Source organism: Chrysemys picta, chromosome 9, assembly GCF_011386835.1.
Source record: "Chrysemys picta bellii isolate R12L10 chromosome 9, ASM1138683v2, whole genome shotgun sequence".
NCBI lineage: Eukaryota > Metazoa > Chordata > Testudines > Emydidae > Chrysemys > Chrysemys picta.
Window position 1 is genome coordinate 44,955,981 of NC_088799.1, and position 27,247 is coordinate 44,983,227.

Consider the following 27,247-nt stretch of genomic DNA (forward strand, 5'->3'; position numbering starts at 1 on the left):
GATTGTTCTCTAGTCTTCCCAATAAAATGTCCAACTTTTCATACTGTGATGAAAATGATCTTCACTAACAGAGAGCTTGAAACCAGATATTTATCCAAGAACATGAAACAGAATTAACATGCAGTGGAGCATGGCATGAACATTTCCTTCAGCAAATAAAAAGGGTAATTGCTGTCTGTGTACAAAGCAGCAAGAAAGGTTTGGCTCGGTTCCTTCAGCCAATTTAGAGAGGCCACTGTTTACTTATTTAACCCATAAAAACATGCAGCTTATCAAAAGGGTGCCATTCAAGGATTGATGGAGTGCAACCAGCCTGCTGATTGCAGGCACTTCTTATTTCACACTTCCTAAGTCTGATCAAATAGAATGTTCTTGTCCTATTATTAGAACTCTAAACCCTAACAAGTCTCAGCTTTTAGTTAAACAGGGCAGCCATATCCCAGGTTAAATGTGAACAATAATTAATAAATGTTGAGTCAAATTCTGCCCTCCTGAGAAACCCCACTCATTGCAATAGGATTACACAGATGTAACTGTGGACATAATTTGGTCCTGCCCACACAGAAATTAGTCAGTCTTGAAAATCGTTCCAGTAGATTAAGCTAATCTGAGTGGTTCTGGTTTGTGATTTTAGAGGTTAAAAACAGTTGCAGAATAATAAAATCTAGCAAAATATGGAACAGGTGTTAAAGAAAATGAAAATTGTAAAATAAACATAAAAAAACAGTTCAGTCAGGAACAAGGAATTGGCAAGTGTCACCTTCCAGGATGACATGAAATAAATACACTACACCTGTCCCTGTACTGAAGTCCTCAGTTTACAATTTTATCACAAATGTTACCTGAACATAACAGCTGATACCCAGCTGCAGCAAGTTCCTGCAGTTTTCTCTCCATCAGGGTAGGGTAGAGAGTTCCAACATGGAACGCTGATCGGGCATTATCTGGGGTGCCTGATTGGGGTTGCCAGATGTTCAGCTTTCAACCGGACTTTCCAGTTGAAAAGGGACCTGTAAGGTGTCTGGTCAGAAGTACTGACTGGACATCAAAAGTCCAGTTGCCGCCTGGAGGGTACTAGAACGGGAGTTGCTACCTGCAAACACCACCAGCAGCCTGTCCCCAGTCTCCTGCCAGCCTGGCCCGGGATGTGGGGACTGGGTAGCACCAGTGCAGGAGGCAGAGCAGCATGAGGCGGAGCACCGGAACCTGCACCAGCCCCTTCTCAGCCAAAGCTACTTCCTGCCTGCATCTCATGGGCAGGCAGGTTCCACATCAGCTCCAAGTGCAGCTCTGAAGGCGGCAGGTGAGTCCTGAGGGAGTGGGGAGCAGGCGACCGGCAGGGACTTGAGGGTGGGGGGGCTGTAGTGTCTAGCTTTAAGAAATTGGAAAGTTGGCAACCTTATGCCTCACACTTGTACCCAGGAATAAGAGCTACCTCAGCCAGTGATATCAACAACATCTGTCTAGCACACACAGGCATTCTCTCTCTCTCTTACACGTGCACACTCACTCACAAATTGGAGATGCTAACACCCTAGTTTTGAAGTCTTTAATCCTGTGATGCATTTATGTATGACCTATAGCAGTCTGAGCACCATCCACCAGTAGCCTGGATATTGGTGCACTGTCACGGGGATCTCTGCTCATGACTTGGCGGTGCCTCCTCTTGGCCACTCTAGGGATTGGCTCTTTTAGTCTGATGCCTTCTTGTGGTTCCTCGTCCCGTCGTCTCACTCTCCTGGTCTGTGGCCCCCTTTCTTGCTCCTCATCTTCATGGCTTAGCCCTCCGGCCAAGTCACACGAGTCCTCCCCTCCTAGGGTAATAACATCTTCCTCGCCATCCCAGGCTGTCCTTAAGTCCACTATCCTGGCTGGCTCACCCCCTCAGTGGCTAAAACACATTGTCCCAGACAGCCTCCAAGTTCACTGCCCAGATTGTGCCACTCACCCAGTGGCTGTTGGGGGAACCCAAGCTTGCCCTCTACTCTCGGTTCCAGTCCAGGGCCCTATCTCCAGCAGCAAAGGTCTGGGCAACCACAAACCTCCCTGCCACTCCCCTGGACTACTTCCTACCTTGCCTATCCCAGAACATAAGAACAGCCGTACTGGGTCAGACCAAAGGTCCATCTAGCCCAGTATCCTGTCTATCAACAGTGGCCAATGCCAGATGCCCCAGAGGGAGTGACCCTAACAGGTAATGATCAAGTGATCTCTCTCCTGCCATCCATCTCCACCCTCTGACAAACAGAGGCTAGGGACACCATTCCTTACCCATCCTGGCTAATAGCCATTAATGGACTTAACCTCCATGAATTTATCCAGTTCTCTTTTAAACGCTGTTATAGTCCTGGCCTTCACAACCTCCTCAGGCAAGGAGTTCCACAAGTTGACTGTGCGCTGTGTGAAGAAGAACTTCCTTTTATTTGTTTTAAACCTGCTGCCTATTAATTTCATTTGGTGACCCCTAGTTCTTGTATTATGGAAATAAGTAAATAACTTTTCCTTATCTACTTTCTCCACATCACTCATGATTTTATATACCTCTATCATATCCCCCCTTAGTCTCCTCTTTAATCTCTCCTCATATGGGATCCATTCCAAACCCCTAATCATTTTAGTTGCCCTTCTCTGAACCTTTTCTGTAAGGCTCCCATTCTCCATCCTTCTAACTAACCCCTATCCTCTGGGTCTGCTAGACCAGTGGTTCTCAAAGCCGGTCCGCCGCTTGTTCAGGGAAAACCCCTGGCGGGCCGGGCCGGTTTGTTTACCTGTCGCATCCACAAGTTCGGTCGATCACAGCTTCCACTGGCCGCAGTTCGCTGCTCCAGGCCAATGGGGGCTGCGGGAAGCAGCGCAGGCCGAGGGATGTGTTAGCCACCCTTCCCACTGCCCCCATGATGACCCAGAATTCCCAATAAAAATGCTATTGTGAATATGACCCACAAATAATGAACACATATACAGAACCCAACACATAGTATCAGCATCTGTACATCAAGGGACCTAGCTGGATTATCCCTCAGGGTAGAGCTCTTAGCCCACCCAACCAGCATCTTCTCACCAGCATCCCTTGCCAGGATCGGGGGACCAGGCTAGCTGTCATCAAAATGTTGTGTCTGTGAGGTGAACCAAGGCCACTGAATGGGACAGCCACAACTAAAAGCAAATACTGAACAATCTCCTCTTCGAAGGAAGAAGGATATGTCTCATTAGTGACATGACAGTGCATGTTGTTTCTTTTCTAAGAGTCCCCATTCTCATTTCACCAACACTCTGGTTCTTTTCCCAGTTCTGTCACACTTACAGAAAAGTGGAATCACAAGATCATAGTTTTCTGTGTCTTTTAATATGGGGTGAATTTCACCCTCTACAGGTGTAATCTATGAGTAGCTAAGATGTAAAAAAGTATGTCAGGTGCTTATTTCTTCTTTTGAGACGTGACTATTAAACTACCAACCTAATCAACCAAAATATACCATCTAGTCTGACCTCCTGCACAATGCAGGCCACAGAATCTCCCCCTCCCTCCCCCCATAACAAACCCCTAACCTATGTCTGAGTTATTGAAGTCCTCAAATCGTGGTTTAAGAACCTCAAGGTGCAGAGAATCCTCCAACAAGTGACCCGTGCCCCGCGCTGCAGAGGAAGGCAAAAAACCTCCAGGGCCTCTGCCAATCTGCCCTGGAGGAAAATTCCTTCCTGACCCCAAATATGGTGATCAGCTAAACCCTGAGCATGTGGGCAAGACTCACCAGCCAGCTCCCAGGAAAGAATTCTCTGTAGTAACTCAGATCCCACCCCATCTAACATCTCATCACAGACCATTGGGCATATTTACCACTAATAATGAAAGATCAATTAATTGCCAAAATTAGGCTATCCCATTATACCATCCTCTCCATAAACTTATCAAGCTTATGGTATGCCTACACTACGAGAGTAGTTCGATTTTACTTAAAGCAAATTTGTGGAACCGATATTACAAAGTCGAACGTGTGTATCCACACTAAGGACAGTAATTCGACTTTGTGAGTCCACACTAATGGGGCAAGCGTCAACATTGGAAGCGGTGCACTGTGGGCAGCTATCCCACAGTTCCCACAGTCCCCGCTGCCCATTGGAATTCTGGGTCGAGCCCCCAATGCCTGCTGGGGCAAAAAAATGTGTCAAGGGTGGTTTTGGGTAACTGTCATCATTCAACCCTCACTCCCGCCCTCACTCCATGAAAGCGCCAGCGGGCAATCAGTTCACGCACTTTTCTGGTGATTGACAGCGCGGACACCACAGCACCGCGAGCATGGATCCCGCTGCGATCATCGCTGCAGTTATGGCCATTGTCAACACCTCGCGCCTTATCATGCACCTTTTTCAGAGGCAGATGCTGAGAAATCGGGCGAGGAGGCTACGGCAGCGCGGTGAGGACATTAAGTCTGAGAGGGGCACAGACCTCTCACAAAGCACGGGACCCCGCACCGTGGACATCCTGGTGGCAACGGGTCATGTTGATGCTGTGGAACGGCGATTCTGTTCCCGGGAAACAAGCACGGACTGGTGGGACCGCATAGTACTGCAGGTCTGGGATGAATCACAGTGGCTGCGAAACTTTCGGATGCGTAAGGGAACTTTCCTGGAACTTTGTGAGTTGCTGTCCCCTGCCCTGACGCGCAAGGACACCCAGATGCGAGCAGCCCTGACTGTTCAGAAGCGAGAGGCCATAGCCCTCTGGAAGCTTGCAACGCCAGACAGCTACCGATCAGTCGCCAATCAATTTGGCGTGGGCAAATCTACCGTGGGGGTTGCTGTGATGCAAGTAGCCAACGCAATCGTTGAGCTACTGCTCTCAAAGGTAGTGACCCTCGGAAACGTGCAGGTGATCATAGATGGCTTCGCTGCGATGGGATTCCCAAACTGCGGTGGGGCTATAGATGGAACTCACATCCCTATCCTGGGACTGGACCACCAGGCCAGCCAGTACATTAACCAAAAGGGCTACTTTTCAATGGTGCTGCAAGCACTGGTGGACCATAGGGGACGTTTTACCAACATCAACGTCGGATGGCCCGGCAAGGTTCATGACGCTCGCGTTTTCAGGAACTCTGGTCTGTTTAGACCGCTGCAGGAAGGTATTTACTTCCCAGACCACAAAATAACTGTTGGGGATGTGGAGATGCCTATAGTCATCCTCGGGGACCCAGCCTACCCGCTAATGCCCTGGCTCATGAAGCCCTATACAGGTGCCCTGGACAGTGAAAAAGAACTCTTCAACTACCGTCTGAGCAAGTGCAGAATGGTGGTGGAGTGTGCTTTTGGACGTCTCAAGGGGAGATGGAGAAGCTTACTGACTCGCTCTGATCTCAGCTAAACCAATATCCCCATTGTTATTGCAGCTTGCTGTGTGCTCCACAATCTCTGTGAGAGCAAGGGGGAGACGTTTATGGCGGGGTGGGAGGCAAATCGCCTGGCTGCTGATTACGCCCAACCAGACACCCGGGCGATTAGAAGAGCCCAGCGGGACGCGCTGTGCATCAGGGAAGCTTTGAAAGCTAGGTTCCAGAGTGAGCAGGGTAACCTGTGAATATTACATTTGTTTAAACAGAAGCTGAACCTGCCCCCGTTTCTTTACCCAGTTAATGTTGACTATCCTCTCCAGTTACCAACCACCTTCCCCCCCTTCCAACACACCTTTAAAAATAAAATAAATGAAACTTTGTTCATTAACACCGTTTTCTTTATTAAGGATTTCGCGGTAAAGGGTTGAAACTGGGACACAGACTGTGGTGGGGAGCGGGTGTAGTGATGGAACGGACACTTCTAAACTTGAGGAATGACAGGCTCCTGCTTCTAGAGCGGTCCGCAGTGGTGGACTGGTTGTTTCAATGGAGCCTGCCACCCCTCCTTTTCGGGACTGTGGGGGGGGGGGCTATGTGACTTTGTGGTGGGGGAGGACGGTTACAGATCCCCTGCTGCATGGCTCTGTTATCCAGGCTAAGGACTGCTGCATAAGATCTGTAACCGCCCTCCCCTGCCACAAACTCACATAGCCCCCACACACAGAACATGAAAACCACCTCCCAGACTGACCAGTGTGCCTAGTGACTGCAATGTGAGTGTGACCTTCTGCTGAACCCAGGGCCGGCTCCAGCATTTCTGCCGCCCCAAGCAAAAAAAAAAAAGCCGTGATCAGCTGCGGCAGTTCAGCGGCAGGTCCTTCGCTCCTAGAGGGAGTGAGGGACCTGCTGCTTCCCGAATTGCCGCAGGTGCTGCCCCTCTCCCTTGGCCGCCCTAAGCACCTGCTTGTTAAGCTGGTGCCTGGAGCTGGCCCTGGCTGAACCTGCCCCCATGTCTGTACCCTGGTAAAGGTGACTGTGCTTTCCAATTACCAATTCCCTTCCCCCCCTTCAAACACACTGTCCTCTAAAAGAACATGAGGGAAACAGTAATTAACAGAAACGTATTTTTTATTAAGAACTACACAGTTAGGGGATGAAACTGGGACGGGGGCTTGGGTGAGGTGCATTTGGAGGGAAGGAAAGGACTATCAAATCTTTGGGAATGAGAGCCTTCTGCAATTTGAGCAGTCTGCAGGGGTGGAGTGACAGTTTTCACGGCCCCTGCCGCCCCTCCTTCTTGGAACTTTGGGTGAGGGGGGTATGGGAGTTTGTGGTGGGGGAGGGCGGTTAGAGATAGAATGCAGGAGGGCTCTGTCCTCCTGCCTCTGGTCCTGCAGAACATCCACAAGGCGCCGGAGCGTGTCCATTTGCTCCCTCATTAGTCCAAGCAGCGTTTGAGTCGCCTGCTGGTCTTCCTGCCACCACCTGTACTCCCTGTCACTGTGTGATTGCTGGTACTGCGACATGTTCTCCCTCCACTGGGTCTGCTGTGCCGCCTCGGCTCGGGAGCAGCCCATAAGTTTTGAGAACATCTCGTCCCGTGTCCTCTTCTTTCGCCGCCTGATCTACGCCAGCCTCTGGGAGGGGGATGCCGGGGTAGCTCGGGAGAGGCTCGCAGCTGTGGGATTGGAAAAATGGAGTGAATTCCTCAGAAAGATACATTTTTGCAAACAATGAATATAGTCTTTCTCTGTGAACAAGTCCATGCACAGTACCTATCACATGTGCACTCAGTACAAGGTCGAATTTTCTGTCTTCACCTTGAGTGGCTGGGGTCTTGCTGTACAGATCACACAAGCGGGGCCGGACACCGGAATTCTGCTAGCAGGCGGCCATGGTAAGCCGTAGACTTTTGGCTGCTTAAAGCTTAATTTACAGTAGTGCCCTCCTTTCACGTTCCAAACAATGGCTGGGCTCGGGAAAGATCCCTGCATGCTGCCGGCGATCCGGCCGGCATGAACTCTGCCCCTGTTCCACCCCCGTCGCGGCTGTCCCCAGAAAAGATCCCTGCATGCTGCCGGCAAACCACTCAGCAGGAATGGTTCACCTCCCTGCCCCCACCACGTGGCTGGGCTCAGGAAAGATCCCTGCACGCTGCCGGCGAACTGCTCAGCATGAACGGTTCGCCTCCCCGCCCCTACTGCATGGTTGTAAACCGCCGGTTACAGTTATTTAAAGGAACAGGCAATCAGTCCCCATACTAAAATTCCCCTAATTCAAAGCAGGTCACCATGAGTGATATCACTCTGATGAGGATTACAGAGGCAGAGAAAGACCGCATGCTGCGTGAATGCCAGCAAACAGCAGGGCTGTATGCCGCCATGCTTTGCCAGCCAATGATCCCGGAGTACCTGCTGCTAGCCTGGCGCGGAAAAGTTTCCTACCATGGAGGAGGTAATAAGGCAGCTCTCCCCAGGAACCTGATGCAAAGGCTTTCACATTACCTCCAGGAGAGCTTCATGGAGATGTCCCTGGAGGATTTCTACTCTATCCCCAGACATGTTAACAGACTTTTCCAGTAGCTGCACTGGCAAGGACTAAAAAGTTAAGCGCCGAGGGCAAACTAATCATTAAAAACCCATTGCTAACATACCATGCCTATTCTATTCAAAATAAATGTTTACAACACTTACCTACTGATGTTTCCCCTGATTCACGGTCCGGGTTACCACCTTGGGAGGGTTGGTAGGGGATCTCCGTGAGGGTGATGAAGAGATCCTGGCTGTCAGGGAAATCAGCGTTGAAAGCTCTGTCGACTGCCTCGTCCTCCTCATCTCCTTCCTCATCTTCCCCGTCCACGAACAGCTCCGAGGAAGTGGCCGTCGATAATACCCCATTGTCAGAGTCCACGGACAGTGTTGGGGTAGTGGTGGCGGCCGCACCTAGAATGGAACGCAGTTCCTCGTAGAAACGGCATGTCTGGAGCTGGGATCCGGAGCGTCCGTTTGACTCTTTGGTCTTCTGGTATGCTTGTCTCAGCAACTTGATTTTCACGCAGCACTGCGTTGCATCCCGGCTGTATCCTCTCTCCGTAATGACTTTTGAGATCTTCTCGTAGATCTTCGCATTCCGTCTTTTCGATCACAGCTCCGAAAGCACGGACTCATCGCCCCACTCAGCGATCAGATCCAAGACTTCCCGATCAGTCCATGCTGGGGCCCTCTTTCTATTCAGCGATTGCATGGTCACCTCTGCTGGAGAGCTCTGCATCGTTGCCAGTGCTGCTGAGCTCGCCATGATGTCCAAACAGGAAATGAAATTCAAACTGGCCAGACAGGAAAGGGAATTCAAATTTTCCCGGGGCTTTTCGTGTATGGCTGGTCAGAGCATCCGAGTTCGGACTGCTGTCCAGAGCGTCAACAGAGTGGTGCACTGTGGGATAGCTCCGAGAGCTATTAGCATTGAATTCCGTCCACACTAACCCTAATTTGACATGGCCATGTCGAATTTAGCGATACTCCCCTCGTCGGGGAGGAGTACAGAAATCGATTTAAAGAGACTTCTATGTCAAAATAAATAGCTTCGTTGTGTGAACGGGTGCAGGGTTAATTCGAATTAACGCTGCTAAATTTGACATAACCTCCTAGTGTAGACCAGGCCTTAGTCTTGAAGCCAGATATGTCTTTTGACCCCACTACTCCCATTTTTCCTGCTCACCTAGAACTAGTGATTGTTTAGAATGAATAGTAAAGTAACAGGAGATAAAATGTTCACTTCAGATCATTCAGAATTAGTGAATTACAGCTGATAGTTTGTAGTAATGGGGAGCACAGCTATTACAGAACTTTTGTTAATAACTCAAGAGATTCACAGAATTCACATTCCTATTTGTCTTCCCGAGATTTTTAGCTCATTAAACTAATCATACTATAAACACTCGGCAAAAAAATAGCATAAACATGGCCACTTTTAATAATGATCTGAGAGGAAAAAATTATAAAGCTAACCTCAAAAATAGATCTATCCTGAACTGTAGAACTAGGTAAAACTCCTAAAGCCAATTTAGATTCCTGATGATAGACACAGTTAAACAAAAACAAGAACAACATCAAAAAACCACCAATAACTAACTAAATCCATTATTTGTCCTGAGAATGGGGAGAGAAATGCAAGAAAGATAACAGATTTCCCAGGAGGTGAATAAATAGTGTTGAAGGGACTCGGAATCACAGCAGAAGAGTTAATCAAGTAATAAAAACACTAAAAATTGACAAAAATTCTTAGCGCAGATTGGACCCTTTCTAGAATTCTTATAAGGGAGTAAGCAAAAAGAAGGGAAGAAGAAACACACACTACATTTTAGGAACACATCTTGTGGTGTTTTACTGGTAAGTAAGAGACAGGCAAGAGAGAAATAATTTCAGGCCCGTAACCTTCACTTAAGCACTGAGAAAAATATTGGTTTCACAAATCAAGACAAAAATGCCAATCTACTGCAAAATAATGAATGTATTTACAAAAGGGCTGAGACCGAGCCTTCCTTTTTTGCATTTATGTCCCTGCAATATCAAATGTAGGTTTAAATGTAGGAGTCGTTTGGTCATCTAACATGCAGATTGTACCTACAATTAGGTAAAGATACAGAATTGCCACCATAATTCAACTGAGGGTGCAGGTTGGATTCCCTTTTGAAAGTTTATCCTTAATTCCTAATTAAAATTCATTACCATCGATTTACAGAAGGACAACCATTGACATAAAATTCTTTAGAATTGTTTAAAGCAATAACAAAAACATGAATTGGTTGGAGTCAAAATTATGAATTATCTATATCTTAGTAAAATGTGGTCACATACAATGTTAGTAAATGGGTGTAGGAGGAAAGATATGAATATAAGATCGGCCATACTGTGTCAGACCAAAGGTCCATCTAACCTAATATCCTGTCTTCTGACAGTGGCCAATGCCAGGTGCCCCAGAAGGAATGAACAGAATAGGTATCAAGTGATCCATCCCATCGCCCATTCCCAGCTTCTGGCAAACCGAGGCTAAGGACACCATCCCAACCCATCCTGGCTAATAGCCATTGATGGACCTATCCTCCATGAATTTATCTAGTTCTTTTTTGAACCATGTTATAGTCTTGGCCATCACAGCATCCTCTGGCAAAGAGTTCCACAGGTTGACTGTGTGTTGTGTGAAGAAATACTTTCTTTTGTTTGTTTTGAACCTGCTGCCTATTAATTTCATTTGGTGACTCCCTAGTTATTGTGTTATGAGAAGGAATAAATAACACTTTCTTATTGACTTTCTCCCCACCAGTCATGATTTTATAAACTTCTATCATATCCCCCCTTAGTTGTCTCTTTTCCAAGCTGAAAGGTCCGAGTCTTATTAATCTGTCTTCACTCGGCAGCCATTCCATACTCTTAATCATTTTTGTTGCCCTTTTCTGAACCTTTTCCAAATCCAATATTTCTTTTTTGAAATGGACACAGTATCTGCACGCAGTATTCAAGATGTGGGCATACCATGGATTTATATAGAGATAATATGATCTTTTCTGCCTCATTATCTATCCCTTTCTTAATGATTCCCAACATTCTGTTCGTTTTTTTTATTGCTGCTGCACATTGAGTCGATATTTTCAGAGAACTATCCTCAATGACTCCAAGATCTCTTTCTTGAGTGGTAACAGCTAAGTTAGACCCCATCATTTTATATGTATAGTTGGGATTATGTTTTCCAATGTGCATTACTTTGCATTTATCAACATTTAATTTCATCTGCCATTTTGTTGCCCAGTCACCCAGTTTTGAGAGATCCTTTTATAGCTCTTCGCAGTCAGTCTGGGACTTAACTATCTTGAGTAGTTTTGTATTATCTGCCAATTTTGCCACCTCACTCTTTACCCCTTTTTCCAGATCATTTATGAATATGTTAAATAGGACTGGTCCCAGTACAGACCCCTGGAGGACACCACTATTTACCTCTCTCCATTCTGAAAACTGACCATTTATTCCTACCCTTTGTTTCCTATTTTTTAACCAGTTACCAATTCATGAGAGAACCTTCCCTCTTATCCCATTACTGCTTACTTTGCTTAAGAGCCTTTGGTGACTGACTTTGTCAAAAGCTTTCTGAAAATCTAAGTCTAAAGATACTTGAATAGATAAAGAATTGAGTTGGTTATTGAAGACTCAGGTCAACTTGTAAGTGGAGCAATTCAGGGTGAATTGAGGTGAATAATGGAGTCCACAAAGATCAGCACTAGAACCAGTTTTGTTCACCTTTATCATCCTAAATTGCCTACAAGAGGGAACATTTGATGAAATTTGCTGATGAAACAAACCTAGTGGGAAAAAAGTTAAGTAGAAAGGAAAAGGCATCAAAATGCAAAATTACTTGCATGAACTAGGAACACTGGCAGAGAAGTGACTTACAAAATTCGCCATAAACAAATGAAGGTGATTAGACTGAGTTAAAACCTAAGAAAAGGATATCTATCCACAGTGGTCAAAACACTAAGCAGAAGGGCTTTGTGGGGAGAAGACATGAATGAAATTGTAAAACCACTGAACATGCTCAACCAAATTTCATGAAGTATGCATAACAATTTGACTAGATTATTATAGGTGAAACCAGATTTGTTATGCCAGGGTTATTGTAAGGAATTGGGTAAATAGAGCAGAAGGAAACCAGAATGGTACTTAGGAGTCTCCATTGTTCAAAAAGGTTATACATTTTTATTCTTTAGGTAAAAATGAACATAACAGGGCCCCTTATTGAGGTAGTCTTATCTCTGAAGGGACTAGAGAAGGGAAATGCAACAAGCCTTTTGGAGTTAGTGTGAAATACAAGCATGAGGGAAGCAGACTGAAGAAAATGCCTGACGAGATTGAAGAAAAAGAAGAGTTTTGCTTCTTTATGCTGAAAGAAAGAAAAGGACTGCACGGAGTAAATGTGAAGGGCAGAAACAAAAGCAAACAGTTTTAAGAGGGGATTAAGTGCACATATGAAGGGAAATTGACTATAAATGTCATCTCAAAGGAAAGGACGCACTTAGAATAAGTATATGTGGCTATTATGTCCTAACATTTCTTATGTTCCTATTGTTTTGTGAATTGACTGAGCATCTGCTCAGTCACCAGGCACCAGTAAAATCCAGCCCTTTATGTACAGCACTAATTTTGTCAGTTCTTATGAAAAAATACAGACAATTGGCTAAGAAAGCAGAGCATTGTTTCATTCTGCTGTAGTCATTTCTGACCTAATAAACGTTTAGAAAGGACTTTTTTGAAACACTGAGCAGGCTGAGAAAAAATACTTATATTCTAACAGGAAGGATTGAGTCATTTGTGACTTTATTTTCAAGAGTAGGCTTTTTTACATTGTTCGTGCAAAATTCATTGTCTCTGAAGATAATGGTACGTATTTAATCAGAGCAGTTTTGAAAGAAAATTGTCAGCCTCTTTAGAAAGGATCATGTTTTGCCTTCAGTTACTAAATGATGCATATCTTATGTCTGTCTTGATGTCTATGAAAACATCGCAAGTGAGAGATGTCTCGACTCATACTCTTTGTAATTGACTAACAGGTGGATTACTGTCAAGTTATTCAGTTCATAGCAATGGCCATCTTTTTGGAATATAAAAATATTCATACTGAAGTACATCATAGAGGAAACTAACAGACCACTTGGGAAACAATTAGCATATAGGAGTCATCTTTGAATATTCCAAGCACTCACTTTTAGGAGACTTAATCCTATGGTATCCATATGGTATCCTCAGAGCTTTTCCATTGCCATGTTCACTGATCTGATAAACATGAAAGTATGGTGCAAAATATAATGTAAAAAAAAATTTTTTTTCTGATAAAATGAGCCCTTGTTATTCTATTTCACTGAATTCTTAGCTCAGATACAATAGTTGCACTTTTACAGAATAGTATCTCAAGGAGCTATACAGCTATTAATTAATTAATTAATCTGGAAGGGCATTCACAAAATTGATGCTCAACTGGGAATGCTGCTGTTGTACAAAAAGTGTTTGAGAGTAAATTTGTATTCAACCGTGCTGGAATAAACGATATGCGGGCACCTTGTCAGCGGTGTATTTAATTCAGAGTTGTCTGGTTACATGTGATTTTACACACATTTCAGCTAAATCAAATGCAAAGCAATCTATTCAGGAATATTGTGTATGTTCTCTACACTCTTTAGAGGATTATGGGCTTGATCCAAAGCCTACTGCAGTCAGTGGAAAGACTCCCATTAACATCAAGGAGTTTTAGATTAGGCCTTATTCATGTTGCCTTTTAATGAGCAAAAGATATAATATGAATATTTATACCTACCCGCTGGTGGTCAGTCTGTCAATTCTCATAAAGCCAGCAGGACTGGAGCTGTTCATTACAGCGTTGGTCTATTAAATAAGTCAGTACTGAACCAGTGGCCCAGCATAGTATTAGAGAGCACTATGGAAGTGCTATCTTTTGGGTGAAAAAATTAAAGTCCTAAAGTCCTATGCTCCTGTTAAAACTCCCATGACGTTTTCTACAAGGGTAGAGATATTAGCTCCGGTGCCCTGGCACAAATCCAAAGGGGTTATTGCATTTCTTCTACCAAAAATCCAGTTCTGCTGTTTCAGTCAGATAAGGTACTGCATTCTTCTCTTCTGGTCCTGAACTCAGTGCAGGGCTCCTGTTCACTGTTTAAGTGGCCAGAGGTGGCGGTGGTTGGGTTTCTGTGATGGATGAATTGATCTGCATGTGTATTGATCGATAGCTACTACAGTCAGTAAAGTTATACCACATTGAACTTTTTGTTGCAAGTGTAAAATAAATGCCAGTTATTGATCCAGATCAGTCTCTTCCATGATAACATATGAGGAGGAGACTATGGCGGAGCATCCATTTGGAGAGGTTCTCTCTATGTTTGTCCATAGAAAAAACCATGGGAGTTGGTGCCTCCAAATTTGCAGGATTCCTTGGGCTCCACTGCATGTCAGAACCATCAGGGCAAAAGCCTTGGTCCTTCATATTAGCTCTAGCCCCTAGTGGAAGCGCCTCTCACAGCCTGGCAGCACGGCTCCATTGGAACAAAGCACAAGTGACCACCCCTGACCTGGCTGCCTCCAGGACCTACAAAAACACACACAAAGATAATAAGACTGTATAATCCTTTTTGCATAAGATCCACAAGGAGGATAATGTCTATTGCCACCCACATCCCAGCCTGCCAGTTCCCCCCAGACTCTGCCTCCTTCCATTTCTCTTTGCATATTCTCAAACCTCTGGACGAGATGGACTGGCATTGCAGAAGCACTAAGACCACTTCTGTGCAGTAGGGGAGACCTGCATGCAGAAGAGGCCCTACATGCATTTATCTGGGGGAGATAATCTAAGTCTTTATTATGCAATAAGTATTTCGGGAGTAATTAAGAGTAGATTTAACGTGTACAGCAATAGCAACTTTAATTTTAGTTAACTGCGCCAGTACACCAACCATAGTCCAGTAATATTCAATATTTTCATTAATGATTTGGATAATGGAGTGAGGAGAGTATGTTTATAATATTTGTGGATGATATCAGGATGAGAGGGGTTGTAAGCACTTTGGGAGACAGACTTAGAATTTATGGGCAGCGCGTGGCTCTGGCATTCGGGGAGGCTGGTGCGAGCGATGGAAGCTCCCCTGGCACCCGGACTGTGGCCCCACCCCTCTCAGCCTCCTCCCCCGGAGGCTCCACCCATACTTCGCCGCAGGCCCTGCATCTACTCCACCCCAGGTCCCGTTCCCACTCGGCCCCCTCCCCACTCGCTCCTCTCCTCTGCCGCAGACAGGGCCACGGGGGAAGAGTGTGGGTGGAGCCATGGCCTAGGTGTACCCTCCACACTCTCAAAGGTGGTGGGTCGGCGGCTGTTTGGGGAATCTTAGCCTCCCCTGTCCTATTATACCCATGTTAGAATTCAAGAAGACCTTGATAAATTGGAGAATTGGTCTGAAATCAACAAGCTAAATATAGTACTTTGTATTTGTCTTTACTGAATTGTAGAAAAGAAAAAACATGCTCATCCTCAACATGGGGAATAACTGGCTAGGCAGTAGTCCTGCCGAAGAGGCTCTGGGGTTATGGTAGATCACAAATTGAACATGAGCCAACAATATAATGCAGTTGCACAAAAGGCTAATGTCACTGTAGGGTGTATTAACAGAAGCCTTCCACTCCACTTGACACTGGCGACATAATTGTTCTGCTGTACTTGACATTGGTGAGGCCTCAGATGGACTATAATGTCCAGCTTTGTGGGCCACTCTTTAAGAAAGAGGTGGACAAATTGGAGAGAATCCAGAGGAGAGCAACACAAATGATAAAAGGTTGGAAAACCTGACATATGAGGAAAAATTAAAAAAAACAACAACAACTGGGCATGTCTAGTCTTGAGAGAAGAAGACTGAGGGGGGACCTGATAACAAGCTTCAAATATGTTAAGGGCTGTTATACAGAGGTTGATGATCAGTTGATCTCTGTGCCCACTGAAGGTAGGACAAGAAGTAATGAATTTAATTTGCAGCAAAGAGATTTAGGTTAGATATTATGGAAAAAAAATATGTATAAGCTAGTTAAGCTCTGGAATAGGCTTCTAAGGGAGTATGTGGAATCCTCATCATTGGAGGTTTTTAAGAACCGACTGGACAAACACCTGCCAGGGATGGTCTAGGTTTATTTGGTCCTGCTTTAGCATTCGGGGCTGGACTAGATGACCTCTCAAAGTCTCTTCCAACCTTATATTTCTATTATTTCTATGATTCCCCAAAGCATGGGACATGCAATTGATAGGTAGGGGCAAAGAACATGAAAATGTCCTTGGGTATATGCATGTTTCCTAGTGCCCTGTTTCATGGCGCTGGGTCAGGGGACCAAAGGTCACATGGCAACAGCCTAGAGGTGGGGCTTACTATAAGAGGGAGCCTCTTCAGCCAAAGGAAAAGGAGATTTAGCTGGGGTCCTTGCTACACCAGCTGGGAGATGCTGTAGGTGTAGAAGTCTTTGCTGGGAAAGACTTTAGGAAAGAGGAGGTTTTGGGGAGGAGCTGTAGAATGTGGGGGAAAGGGCTAGTAGATGTGTATATAAGTTGCCATAGAGCTGTTTTCCTGAAGGAGAGGCAGGACATAGCGTTCAGTAGTCTGGGAAATGCTGCAGTGCACCCATGTTTGAACACAGAGCTCATTTCTCTGCCCTTTTCCAAGACAGCTGAACACACATAGTTTGGTTATTCACTTTTGAGTCATGAGTGCTGAATGAAATCAATTTGAAAAAGAGTTATTACCTTAACAGGCAGTAAACATTTCTGCCTTGACTGGCAAACAATCATTAAAAGCCTTTATTAAATTTTGCATCTGTTCTGTTCACCACTTAGCCATTTCTTTTCATTCTGAAGGATTATAACCAAGAATGAATGAGTCTCCTCCAAGACAGTCAGGACACAATAAATCTATGAAGTAACTGAATAATCCTTTCCTCCATGTACTCATATTTATTTTTTACATTTGCTAAAAATATTTGCTCTCTTACTTCCCCATGACATCAGGCTTTCAGCCTGTGAATAATGATGCTCGACACCAGGCAGCTTGTTAAAAAAAAAACCCAACAACTGGACAGTGTTCAATGCCTTTCCCAACTAAAATCCATATTCCTGTCCCTCACAAACTCATCTTCCCACTGCAGTGCAGTGATGTGTGCATCTTCCAAATGACCAAAACAGACAATTTCAGGTAAAGGGTAAATTAGCCAGGTTCTCCCCCGTACGAGGTAGCAACTATAGTTCACTAGAACAGGACCCCTACGCACAGTGAGACATGCATTTGTCATCTTCAGACTGCATCATTATGGAAGCTCACTGTATTTGAAGAAGAATGTGAAAGCAATTCAAGGATTCCTGGTGGTGCAAAATGCTGCTGCCTGCCTCTTCTGCCATTTAGGTCTCTGTTAGTGTATCAAGCCTGAGCTCCAGTTTCTCGGCTGGCTCCCACTCCATTTCCACTGCCAGATTGATCTGTCCTGATCCTCAAAGCTGTAAATATATCAGATCAAGTCCCAGCTATATAAGCTGTTCCATCTTCACACTGCCCAAACCACAGCCCAGAATGATGTATGTGAGCACTAAGGACAAGGCATTCTCAGTTGAGGGGACCTCACCATGGAATTAACTAACTTCCAAGAGGAGATTAGAGAAATCCAGAGTGGCCAAGTTTAGGAAACACCACCAAACTTCCTTATTGTGAGAGCTTTTCCAGCATAACCAGAATGACATATATAGCATCAGCTACAACCTTCTTCCCCTCTAACTACCAATGAAAAAGCCCACCCCCAAACAGGGAGAAGAGCCAGCCACTTAGGCTGCCATTGAAAACAAGTTTTAATGGTGGTCTAGACCTCTGTGATGACACATTTGTGTTTCTTACATTGTAAAGTATGACAGCTCACTATCAGCCACTGCACACAAAAAATGGGGATGGCATGTAAAGCCCAAAAAAGATTTGTTTCATAGCAAATACAATACTTCAGCTAGCGTGAGTTAATGCAGTGAATTCAGAGTGACTCCAGAAACAGCTTGTTCTTATTCTCTAGTAATTCCAAGAAATTTGTTTCGGTCAAATGTTTTGCTGATTCAAGTTAACGTGAAATGCACAACCTGCAGTCTGCACAGGCTTTGGACCTGATCTTGTTAACTGCTCAATGCCCTAAAAATCCTACCTTAAGGCCAGATCCTGTAAGATACTAGGGCCCTCATGTATACCTGAAACACCTCTGTGATGACCCCCCCTCCCCCATCCAGGAAGCTTTACTGTTGACTTCATATGAAAATAACCCAAAACATTGCACTAACCATGTGGTGAAATATAACATTTTGAACAGCAGGATCAGACCCACAGTATTTCAAAACCAAGGGTCCTAGGCCCCCTAGAATCAGGCTCTTTGTCACTTGCATCTTGAATTGTTTGAAGACACTACATTTCATTGTGACTTGTTTTCTTGTCTTTTAGCTGGATACAGAGAAGACAAAATTGAAGTTGGAACGATGGGCTTCAAGGGAAAGTGGCAGTGGGGGCGGGAAAAGTGAAGCAATGGAATCAAGCGGGGACTGTGACGATGAGGATGGATGTCAAGGATCTGGTGACAGAATTTACACAACAGGTAAATGCAGGGGAAATGTTCTCTGAATATTCATTCACATTTTAAACCAGGTTTCAACTGAGTAGTGTTTTGGAGCCTTTCCATGAACATGGGTAAAAGAAAACATGATGTTTGTGGAAAGTGAATTTAAACTTATAGCTCAAATATTTTCTGGAGGTGAATTTCAAAATTCCATATTGGATTGTAAATCTGAAATTTGCATTGTGTTGGTGACGAGGTTTTTAAAAAAGAAGAGACATTAGGCAACTAACCAAAACAACATAACTTGCAAAGTTGAAATACTGAACATTTGCAACTGCAGCAGGTTGAAAAAATGTCAACTTTTTTTCTGTGAAAACTGAAACCTTTAGCAGAAATGTATTGCTTTTGACAAAATAAGGGGTTTCATGCCTGGAGAGGAGGCTGGAGGGGAGACGAGAGAGACCTCAGAATAGTCAATAACCTAGCATTTAGAAAACTCACCTGAGATGTAGAAGACCCAGATTCAAGTCCTTGCTCTGGCGAGTTGGTTGTGTCTGTGTGTGTTTCTCATGTCTTTTCACAAAGAAATTTCAAAAGGTCTCATTTTTGTTCGTCAGAATGAAAATAAATTTCAAAACCTTGAAATTTTTCCTGATACAAAAATTGCTGCTTTTAGCCAGCACTATTTCCAACAAATGTTTGTGAGCTATTTAGACGTGGAGAAAAGTGTGTTTATGAAAATAGAAATAAGTTTGAATAACAAATAAATTTAGAGATTTTCCACATTCTTCTTACAAACATTTTATAAACAAAGGTTGGGAAACATAGATGAATACATTATCAATTAAAAATTATTTGCTCATCAATTAATATTTCATTGTTTGTGTATTGTATCCAACTTGTGAGAAGACTTCTTCTAGATGCCCTAGACGCAGGAGATTACAGTTGTGAAAGTCTTAAGTAATATGTTTTTTGTCTTCATGTGGTACATTATAAACAATAGCCAGGTGCTAAATTATTTTCAAATGATAATTAAACTATTTATATATTGTAGTACTGTACTGCAAAAATATACAATGGCTCTTTTGTACTTAGATTTCAAAAATGAAAAAATAGAAGCTTTTGAAATTTGTTTTATTGTTAACTTTAGTAATGTGAAATAAGGAAGCAACATAATGCCTCCTCCTTCTTTTTTGCAATCGGTTGAAATAAAATTATTTATGATGAGAAGGTTGTGGATTAAAAATAATTACATTTGCATAATTAGCTCTTCCATTGATTTAGCTGGGATTATATCAACTAAAAATATAATTACAATTAATTTGACCAAATGCTTTGGATTCAGAACAGTAAGAGTAGCTATTCCTTCTTGTGAAAATTGTAATAGTGTTTTATAATTCATATATTATATTGTATGCAGGTTACTAGCAGTAAATTTGTTTGGCATAGCTAGATGCACTTAAGAGATAAAATGAGATTAGTCTCATTACAAAATGCCTTTACTTTAATAGAATGTTAAAATATAAAAACACTTCCATTTCATTTAATTTCTTCTTGGTACGTGTCTGTAAACTATGGTGCTTTTTAATTGCAAAGTTACATTACACAACTTGAGATCTACCAAGAGAGCTCTGATTATTGCTTTGTAGATAGGCAATACCAAAAATGTAGCTCACTTGAAGTGAGAACTTCTGAAACTAGTGGCTAAGCACTGAATAGGAGTCTGATCCAAAGCCCACTAAACTCAATGGGGATCTTTCCATTGACTTCAGTGGACTTTGGATCAGGCCTTAAAAGACAACTCTAAAGTATCAGGCTCCATGAATGTTATTGCATGTGATTAAATGTAATAAAAAAGGCTTTCAAAGGGTAAACGTCCTTGGCAGAGCAATAATAATAATGATGATGATTTTAACACCAGGACTATTCAGAAGTCTCCCTAAAGAGGACATGTCTAAGTATCTGACTCTGAAATGATGAAACCAGAATCCAGCACAGTATACTTAAATAATCATCATTTATTTAAAATCAGTATGAAAATAATTTACAAACATAGTGCTTAAAGTCATGCTCTATGGATTGAGAAGCATTGCTGCTGTGAAGTATAGTGTATGGATTACTTACAACTATTTTTTTCAATATTATTGAACCATCCTTCCCTACCTTCCTCCCAACAAAAACAAGAAATCCCCAAAGCACATGGATTTCACCAGCATCTAGATTACCTGCTTCAACATATTCAACTGTAAGCCCATTAAAAGTCTCCCTGACCAAAAGTCATTATCTTCCCCAGTTCCCACTTTCTCTAGAAAGAGCGTTAGAGACCAGATCCTGATCTGGTTTAAATCAGTGTATTTATATTGATTTTGATTTACACTAGCTGAGGATCTGATCCCATGCTTGTATATTCCAATTCTGCACTCAGATATTCATACACTGCTCCTCAAGCTTTTACTCACAACCAATATCAATATATTTCACAGTTGTCTGTCTGCACTTTTCAAATCCTGAAGTTTTGTTTGCCATTTTCCAGCTATCTAGAATCTTTTCTGAATATCAGTTAAATTTACCAGTTCCCTTCGTCTCTTCCATTAAGATTTGTACCTGAATACAGTATTATGTAGTGCTTGTGTTTTGTTTTTGGCAGTTGCATATAAGCCTTTTATAGTCAAATCCATCTGTTTCTCTAAAGACCGCTACTTATACATTTAAGCATACTATACTTAATTATATAGCCCGTACCACATGTGTTTACTCAGATGATTTCATACCACTGAGGTAAACAAGTTCTGAAGAATTATATAGGTTATGAAGGTGATCACTGACCATAGGTGCCACCTAGGGGTCAGGCAGGGTGTGGCAGGTTCTCTCTTTCCTGTCACCGCATATTAACAGCTGCTTTGATCCTGCGGTGTCCTGTCTCTTTTGTGACTCAGTCCTCTGAGCAGGTCCTGTGGTTATGCCCACTCCTTTCAGGGTATATAAAAAAGTCCAGTAACAGTGTAGCTCTTTGGGTTAGGCAAGGGGTCTCTGGGTCTCTGCCTAGATTGATGTCTCAGGATCTTGAACCTTCTGTCTTCTGGGCCTTCTCTCCTCTAGACTCCCAATATCAGGGGTAGGCTTCTGCCTTTGGCACCTCCTAAGGGTTAGTAGGGGAACCCAGTCCCACCCTCTCCATTGGGTTCCAATCCACCAAAGTGCCGCACTGTTGCCTCCCTGGAGCATTTCCTACCGGACCCTCTTCCCCAACAGGAAAAGTAAAGACATTAAATAGCTGGAATCAAAGAAAGTCTCAGACCTTCTGAGAATCACCAGTCTCTTCTCTGTGGGTTTGGCAACATCACGACAGCCAGGACTCCGGAGCTCACGGTGCAGGTCAGTTCATCTCCATTGTCTGATGCCAAGCCACATTGGACTGTTCTTCTTTTGAACTCTTCCTCCAAGCCATGCATGTTTTTCAAGTGGGTGGGGTAGGGTTGCCTGGGTCCAGAGCAGCTGTTTAACCCCTTCCTTACTGGTGTGGGGTCATAATGATGAAAGCCATTAAAAAGTTAACATTTTCCAACAGTTACCACTTTCCACAGGCATCTCACATTCCAAGTATAGGGGAACGCTGTGGAAATAGCACTTTGACTCAGATAGCATCATCTAGTAACTGTTGGCATGTACTGACACTTTAAAGACAATGCCTATTGATCGTTTGTGACCAAAGCTTTGTAAAGAAAGAATTAGAAAGAAGACAGTAAGCCATGTAAATGTCTAATAGGGAGGGGGAAACTTACTGTCAGGTCTGAGACCATTCAGATCATGTCAGTTTCTAGATGTAGATGTGAACCAACATCCGTCCAACAGGTGTTCGACACTCTGTCCCCAGTCCAGCAGTGCAGTGAGGGATCTGCTTAGCTTTAAGCATGTGAGTAGTCCCATTGATTTCAATGCAACTACTCATAAGCTTATAGTTCGACATCTTTAAATGCTTTGCCGCGTTGGGGAGAGTGCTTGGCACTTTGCAGAACTGAGTCACAAAAGTGCATATCAGAGGCTGGATTGGGACACAAGAGTGACTGTGCAAGTTGCAGTCTGGTCCTTCTTTTCCCTTACTTTGGGGAGAAAGAAAGAGGTGTCTGTCCTTGTGCTAGTGCTGCTGTGCTGGCCAGCACATTCTGGGGATCAGTCAGCCAAGGCTCCACCTAGTCTCTGTACACCTTCATGGATGGGGAGTAAATGCTGCCTCACAGGAATGACAAATGTTCATCAATAAGTCAATCTGATACAGCAAGCATTGAAAAAGTGAGCAAATGCTGCAATATCTGGATGGTCAGCAGGCTTTCAACAGTGAACAGAGAGTGTTCAATGAGTTTTTTCACATGGCTGTCTATTCAGATACACGATTTTGACAAATGTTTATCAATACAATACTAACCATTTTCTTTCACAACTCTTTCTTACTAACTACTTGTGATACTGCTAAGCTTCTCTTCTTCGATAAGCCTTCTCCTGGTGGTATATCCTGCCTGTTGTCACATTTCTTCTCGTCATCATAAAGATACATGGCATTTTATTTCATTATAGCATTCAGGCTGAGTTATTATCCTGTGACGTAATTCTAATCCTTGCTTCCTACATGACTGTTTAGATCGAGGCCCCTTGCTCTCTCCCCTCCAACACACACACACACACACAGTGTCTTCTCCAAGTATTATAACCAGGTAATTTATCTGGTTATATATTTCCTCTTGAGGGCACATGAGCAGGTTTTTCCCCCTGAGAGCATCCTTTCTTTTTAAATGCAGAGAAAAGAACTTGCTTTTTCTCTTTAACTTCTGCCTGATTTGTATCAGATCTCAACAGCTGTCGAAGGTTAATGTATTTTTCTCATTGTTCATGAATTCTCTCATCATCAGATTTTCTTTTGCATATCAGGATCCTTTTGTCCTTTATGATGTCCTTATCCTCCTTGTTTATCTCTTTTCTAAATATCAGTGTACTGTGCAAATTGTCATCTTAATCATACTTCATTCCCATTCACCACGTTATACTTGTATTTATCTAAATATGTAATTCTACAGCTACTGATTTGTGTAATTATTATTATCATCTCAGAATATTGATGGAATATTTGCTGGCAGCCAGCCCACACATCTAATACTCATCTCCACATGTCTTCAGTTCCATTGCTGATTATCCCAGATGGTGTCAATGTTGCATTTTCTCAGCTCTTCTGTTCTCCTGTCCTTTGAATCCTCTACATCACACACCATCACTATGTTACTGGTTTTCTTTATCCATTTTAGGTATTCTTTATTACATGAGATATTGTGTTTCCTACTGAATTTTTACTACATTAACTAATTCCTTTATTGTTATACCATTCTAAGTGGCTCATCCTGTTCAAAAAACTGCATAACAACAATTTAATTCTCTACTTAATATTTATTTTGAGGAAGGCTCACTGGTTTCAAACTTTTATTTTTGTCATCTTCGTGTGTTGGTGAAGAGGGTTATCTGTTTCTAACTACAGCATAAGCAGGGCCAACCAGTTGGCCTTTAACACCATGGATTGAAACATTTGTCTCAAGGTCAAACACAACTGAGTCTGTATTCTACTTAGGAGAGACTTGAGAGAAGGGGGAGGAACAAGAAGGGGCAGAGAAAAAAATGTATTAAAAATAGTGTGAAAAAATGAAGGGAAATAAACAAATACAGAAGATCAAATTCTGATTCCAGTTACTTTGGATTGACACTGTTATAACTTCATTATCTCAGTGGTGTTCATCAGGAGATGTTCAGAGAGCAATTCAGAGAAAAGGAACGGAAAAGAGAAATGAAAAATTCTAATGAAAAATCATTTTCACACAGAAGATTTCCCCAAGCCTATTTGTGAAATCTATGTTAAAGTCTGCTAAGTTATAGTAAAGATAATGTGTTGTCATTAGGGAAACATTCAGAAGAGCATGATTTATACTGAAAAGCATGAGAATGGGGGTGATCATTCTTAACTCCTTTTCCTTTCTTAACATTCACATAACTAGGGATTTGGAGACATTGGGAAATGAAAGTAATAGTGTCTGATTCACTTGCTTTGGATTTACAATGGTGTAACTGAGTTTGCCCCATAATAGCCACTTTCATATCTGGATAAATAAGAGAGACATGAATAGTTGCCAGGCCAAATAAATTGAGTTACTGAGTGATTTAGATCCTCTTCTCTAATAATATCCCATGTTATAGCTAATTGAGTGGCCATGTCCTCTCATAGTTTTCTCCTAACTTTAGTTATAACAGTGGGTAGAATGAGCTGAGCCAAAGTGGACTAAAGCTACTACTGTTAAATAACTTTGGCATCATCTTTGGCCTGGTCCACACTAACCCCCCACTTCGAACTAAGATACGCAACTTCAGCTACGTGAATAACGTAGCTGAAGTCGAAGTACCTTAGGTCGAACTTACCGTGGGTCCAGACACGGCAGGCAGGCTCCCCCGTCGACTCCGCGTACTCCTCTCATGGAGCAGAAGTACCGGCGTTGACGACGAGCACTTCCGGGATCGATCCAGGATCGATTTATTGCGTCTAGACAAGACACGATAAATCGAACCCAGAAGATCGATTGCTTACCGCCGGACCCGGAGGTAAGGATAGACATACCCTTTGTTCAAAAAGGTGCAAAGGTAATTCATGAAGTTTAATTTTCCATCTCATCAGATGAATATAAATTGCAGCCAATTTGTGCTCACTTTAGCTGGGTTTAGGAATAAATAAAAGGTAAGAACATCTCAGGTACTTACAGTGTAAACCTTCAAATGCACTGTAGAACAAGGGTGAAGTAAGCACAGGGGAGACCGAGGTCAGGACATTTGGGGTTTGTCTATTTGGAATAAACCTATATAACCAAACAGTGATCAGAGATACCACAGTAGATCATTTTGAAGACTTTCTGTCTGAAAATAGTATCATTAATCCTGAGTCCGTTGAAGACTTCATATTGCAATACATTTTATTAACTTTAGCTTGTCACTGATATTTGATTTGATTACTTTACACGTAAATGATTATTTAAGTACATACATGTCAGGGGTTTGTTTTGTAAATAGCCCTATGTTGGAAGCTTCCCAAACTAATTTTCTGCTCAACTCCCTGTCAGACATTTTTTACAATGCTCTTTTGCAAATACTCATTTTTAAAAGAAAAATCATCTTGACACTGAGCTATGAAGCTACTGATAGAAATGATGGAGCCAGAATGAGAAGGCACATCACTGAGAAGGCGTAGCTTGATGGTATGTGGTAGTTAGAGATGCTTGGAAGCGAAACTGTATAGTAAACTAATATTACTAAACATCAGAGGCTGTATTCTCTGCTTCAAGTCAATAAAGTTAGGTCAGCAAAGAGTTTGACCCTAGTTATTGAGAGCGTCTACTTCCATGGAAGTCATTTGCAAGTGACTTGAGTGGAGGAAGTACCAGCCCCAGAGTTTGAAAGGCAGAGTACACAGGAGTGAAAACTTTCTTCCCCTGAATAACTCCAGTAAGCTGTATATGATTTAGCTCCCTCTGACAATAGCTGTAATAGCTCAGTCATGCTGAGTAGCAATGGGATAAATGTGAAGGCTAAGGCAATTTGCCTCCAAAAACACCATAAAGCCAAAATTAATTAGGAGGAGCTAACAATACAAGGGCCTTAGACTTACTCCCAAATAGATAATCATATAACTTAATGGAAGCTGAATCTAAAATGTTAATGGCATTGTGTTATACTGTACATGTAAAAAAAACCCTGCCAGCTTAAGGAAAGTGTTTTTCATTATGAATTAGGCCTGATTCCACACACAGGTATGCTGATCTGGTGAACAAGCAGGCAAGCAGCATCTTAGTGCTTACTCCATGTGCTGCACTACATTGCTCAGAGCCTGTGCACCCCTTCTTAGCCTTGTCCAGCTCTCCTTGCAGAGCAGGTAAAGAGGAAATGTTACAGGTAGAGGGAGATAGAGTTAGGACCAAACCAGAGTTAAGAGGCATGACAGCTTGTCTTAGTAGAACCCAGAAGTCTAGCAATTGCTGCTGTTTAAACCCTTGCCCCACCGGCCATTTGTAACTGCCTTGATTCACTTAATTCTGATGGAGGCCCCTGCAGCTGTGGGAGGCAATGTAAATGTACATGTGTCTCTCTATAGTAGTCCCTCTCCCTGAACAGAAAGATGGCAAAAGCAGACCCAGAGGTCTTATAGAAACTATCAATTTGAGTTTCTCTAGGCAAACTGAGACAGGTTCCTAAATGATAGGTGGCAGATGACCTTAGATTGACCCAAGTTCTGGGTCAAATTATGTTCACAGCTAGACAGGATCACTAGTCAGATGGTATCACAGGGAGTCTATCACCAGCTTGGCTTGGCACTGGGCATCCAAGAACTTGAAAAACAATTAGAACCCCTGCTTGGAGTGCCCCATAAATAGAAGTTACCTTACCCCCTCGTTACTATGCAATATATTGGGCCTAGCTGCAGAAAGAACTTCTGTATGTACTTAAGGCTTCCTTGGCTCCATAGACAAACACTGAAAACAAATCAGATTTGTGACTTGAAGATGACAAAGGCTGTAAACTTTGTAATGTTCCTATTAAAACCTCCTTCATCTACAGTTCCTCTGACATGCAAGAAGTGATAGCCATGCAGAATGGAAGGTTGGTGGTAGAGGTAGAGTTGAGCTGCCAATGAAAGAAAACTGTGACTTTTTTTCCTTGTTTTATGATTTATAAAGA

The 27,247-nt window shown here is 43.0% G+C and overlaps 1 protein-coding gene across 4 annotated transcripts in view; it reads left to right on the plus strand.

Annotated features, from left to right (window-relative positions):
- LOC101935126 (glypican-5-like) overlaps window positions 1-27,247 on the plus strand; it is a 623,976-nt gene that overhangs the window by 467,279 nt on the left and 129,450 nt on the right. For all 4 annotated transcript variants that reach the window (XM_065556999.1, XM_005282486.5, XM_042853551.2 and 1 more), the window contains one exon: window positions 18,382-18,532. In XM_065556999.1, the coding sequence (XP_065413071.1) occupies window positions 18,382-18,532 (151 nt within the window). The remainder of the gene's footprint in view (window positions 1-18,381; window positions 18,533-27,247) is intronic.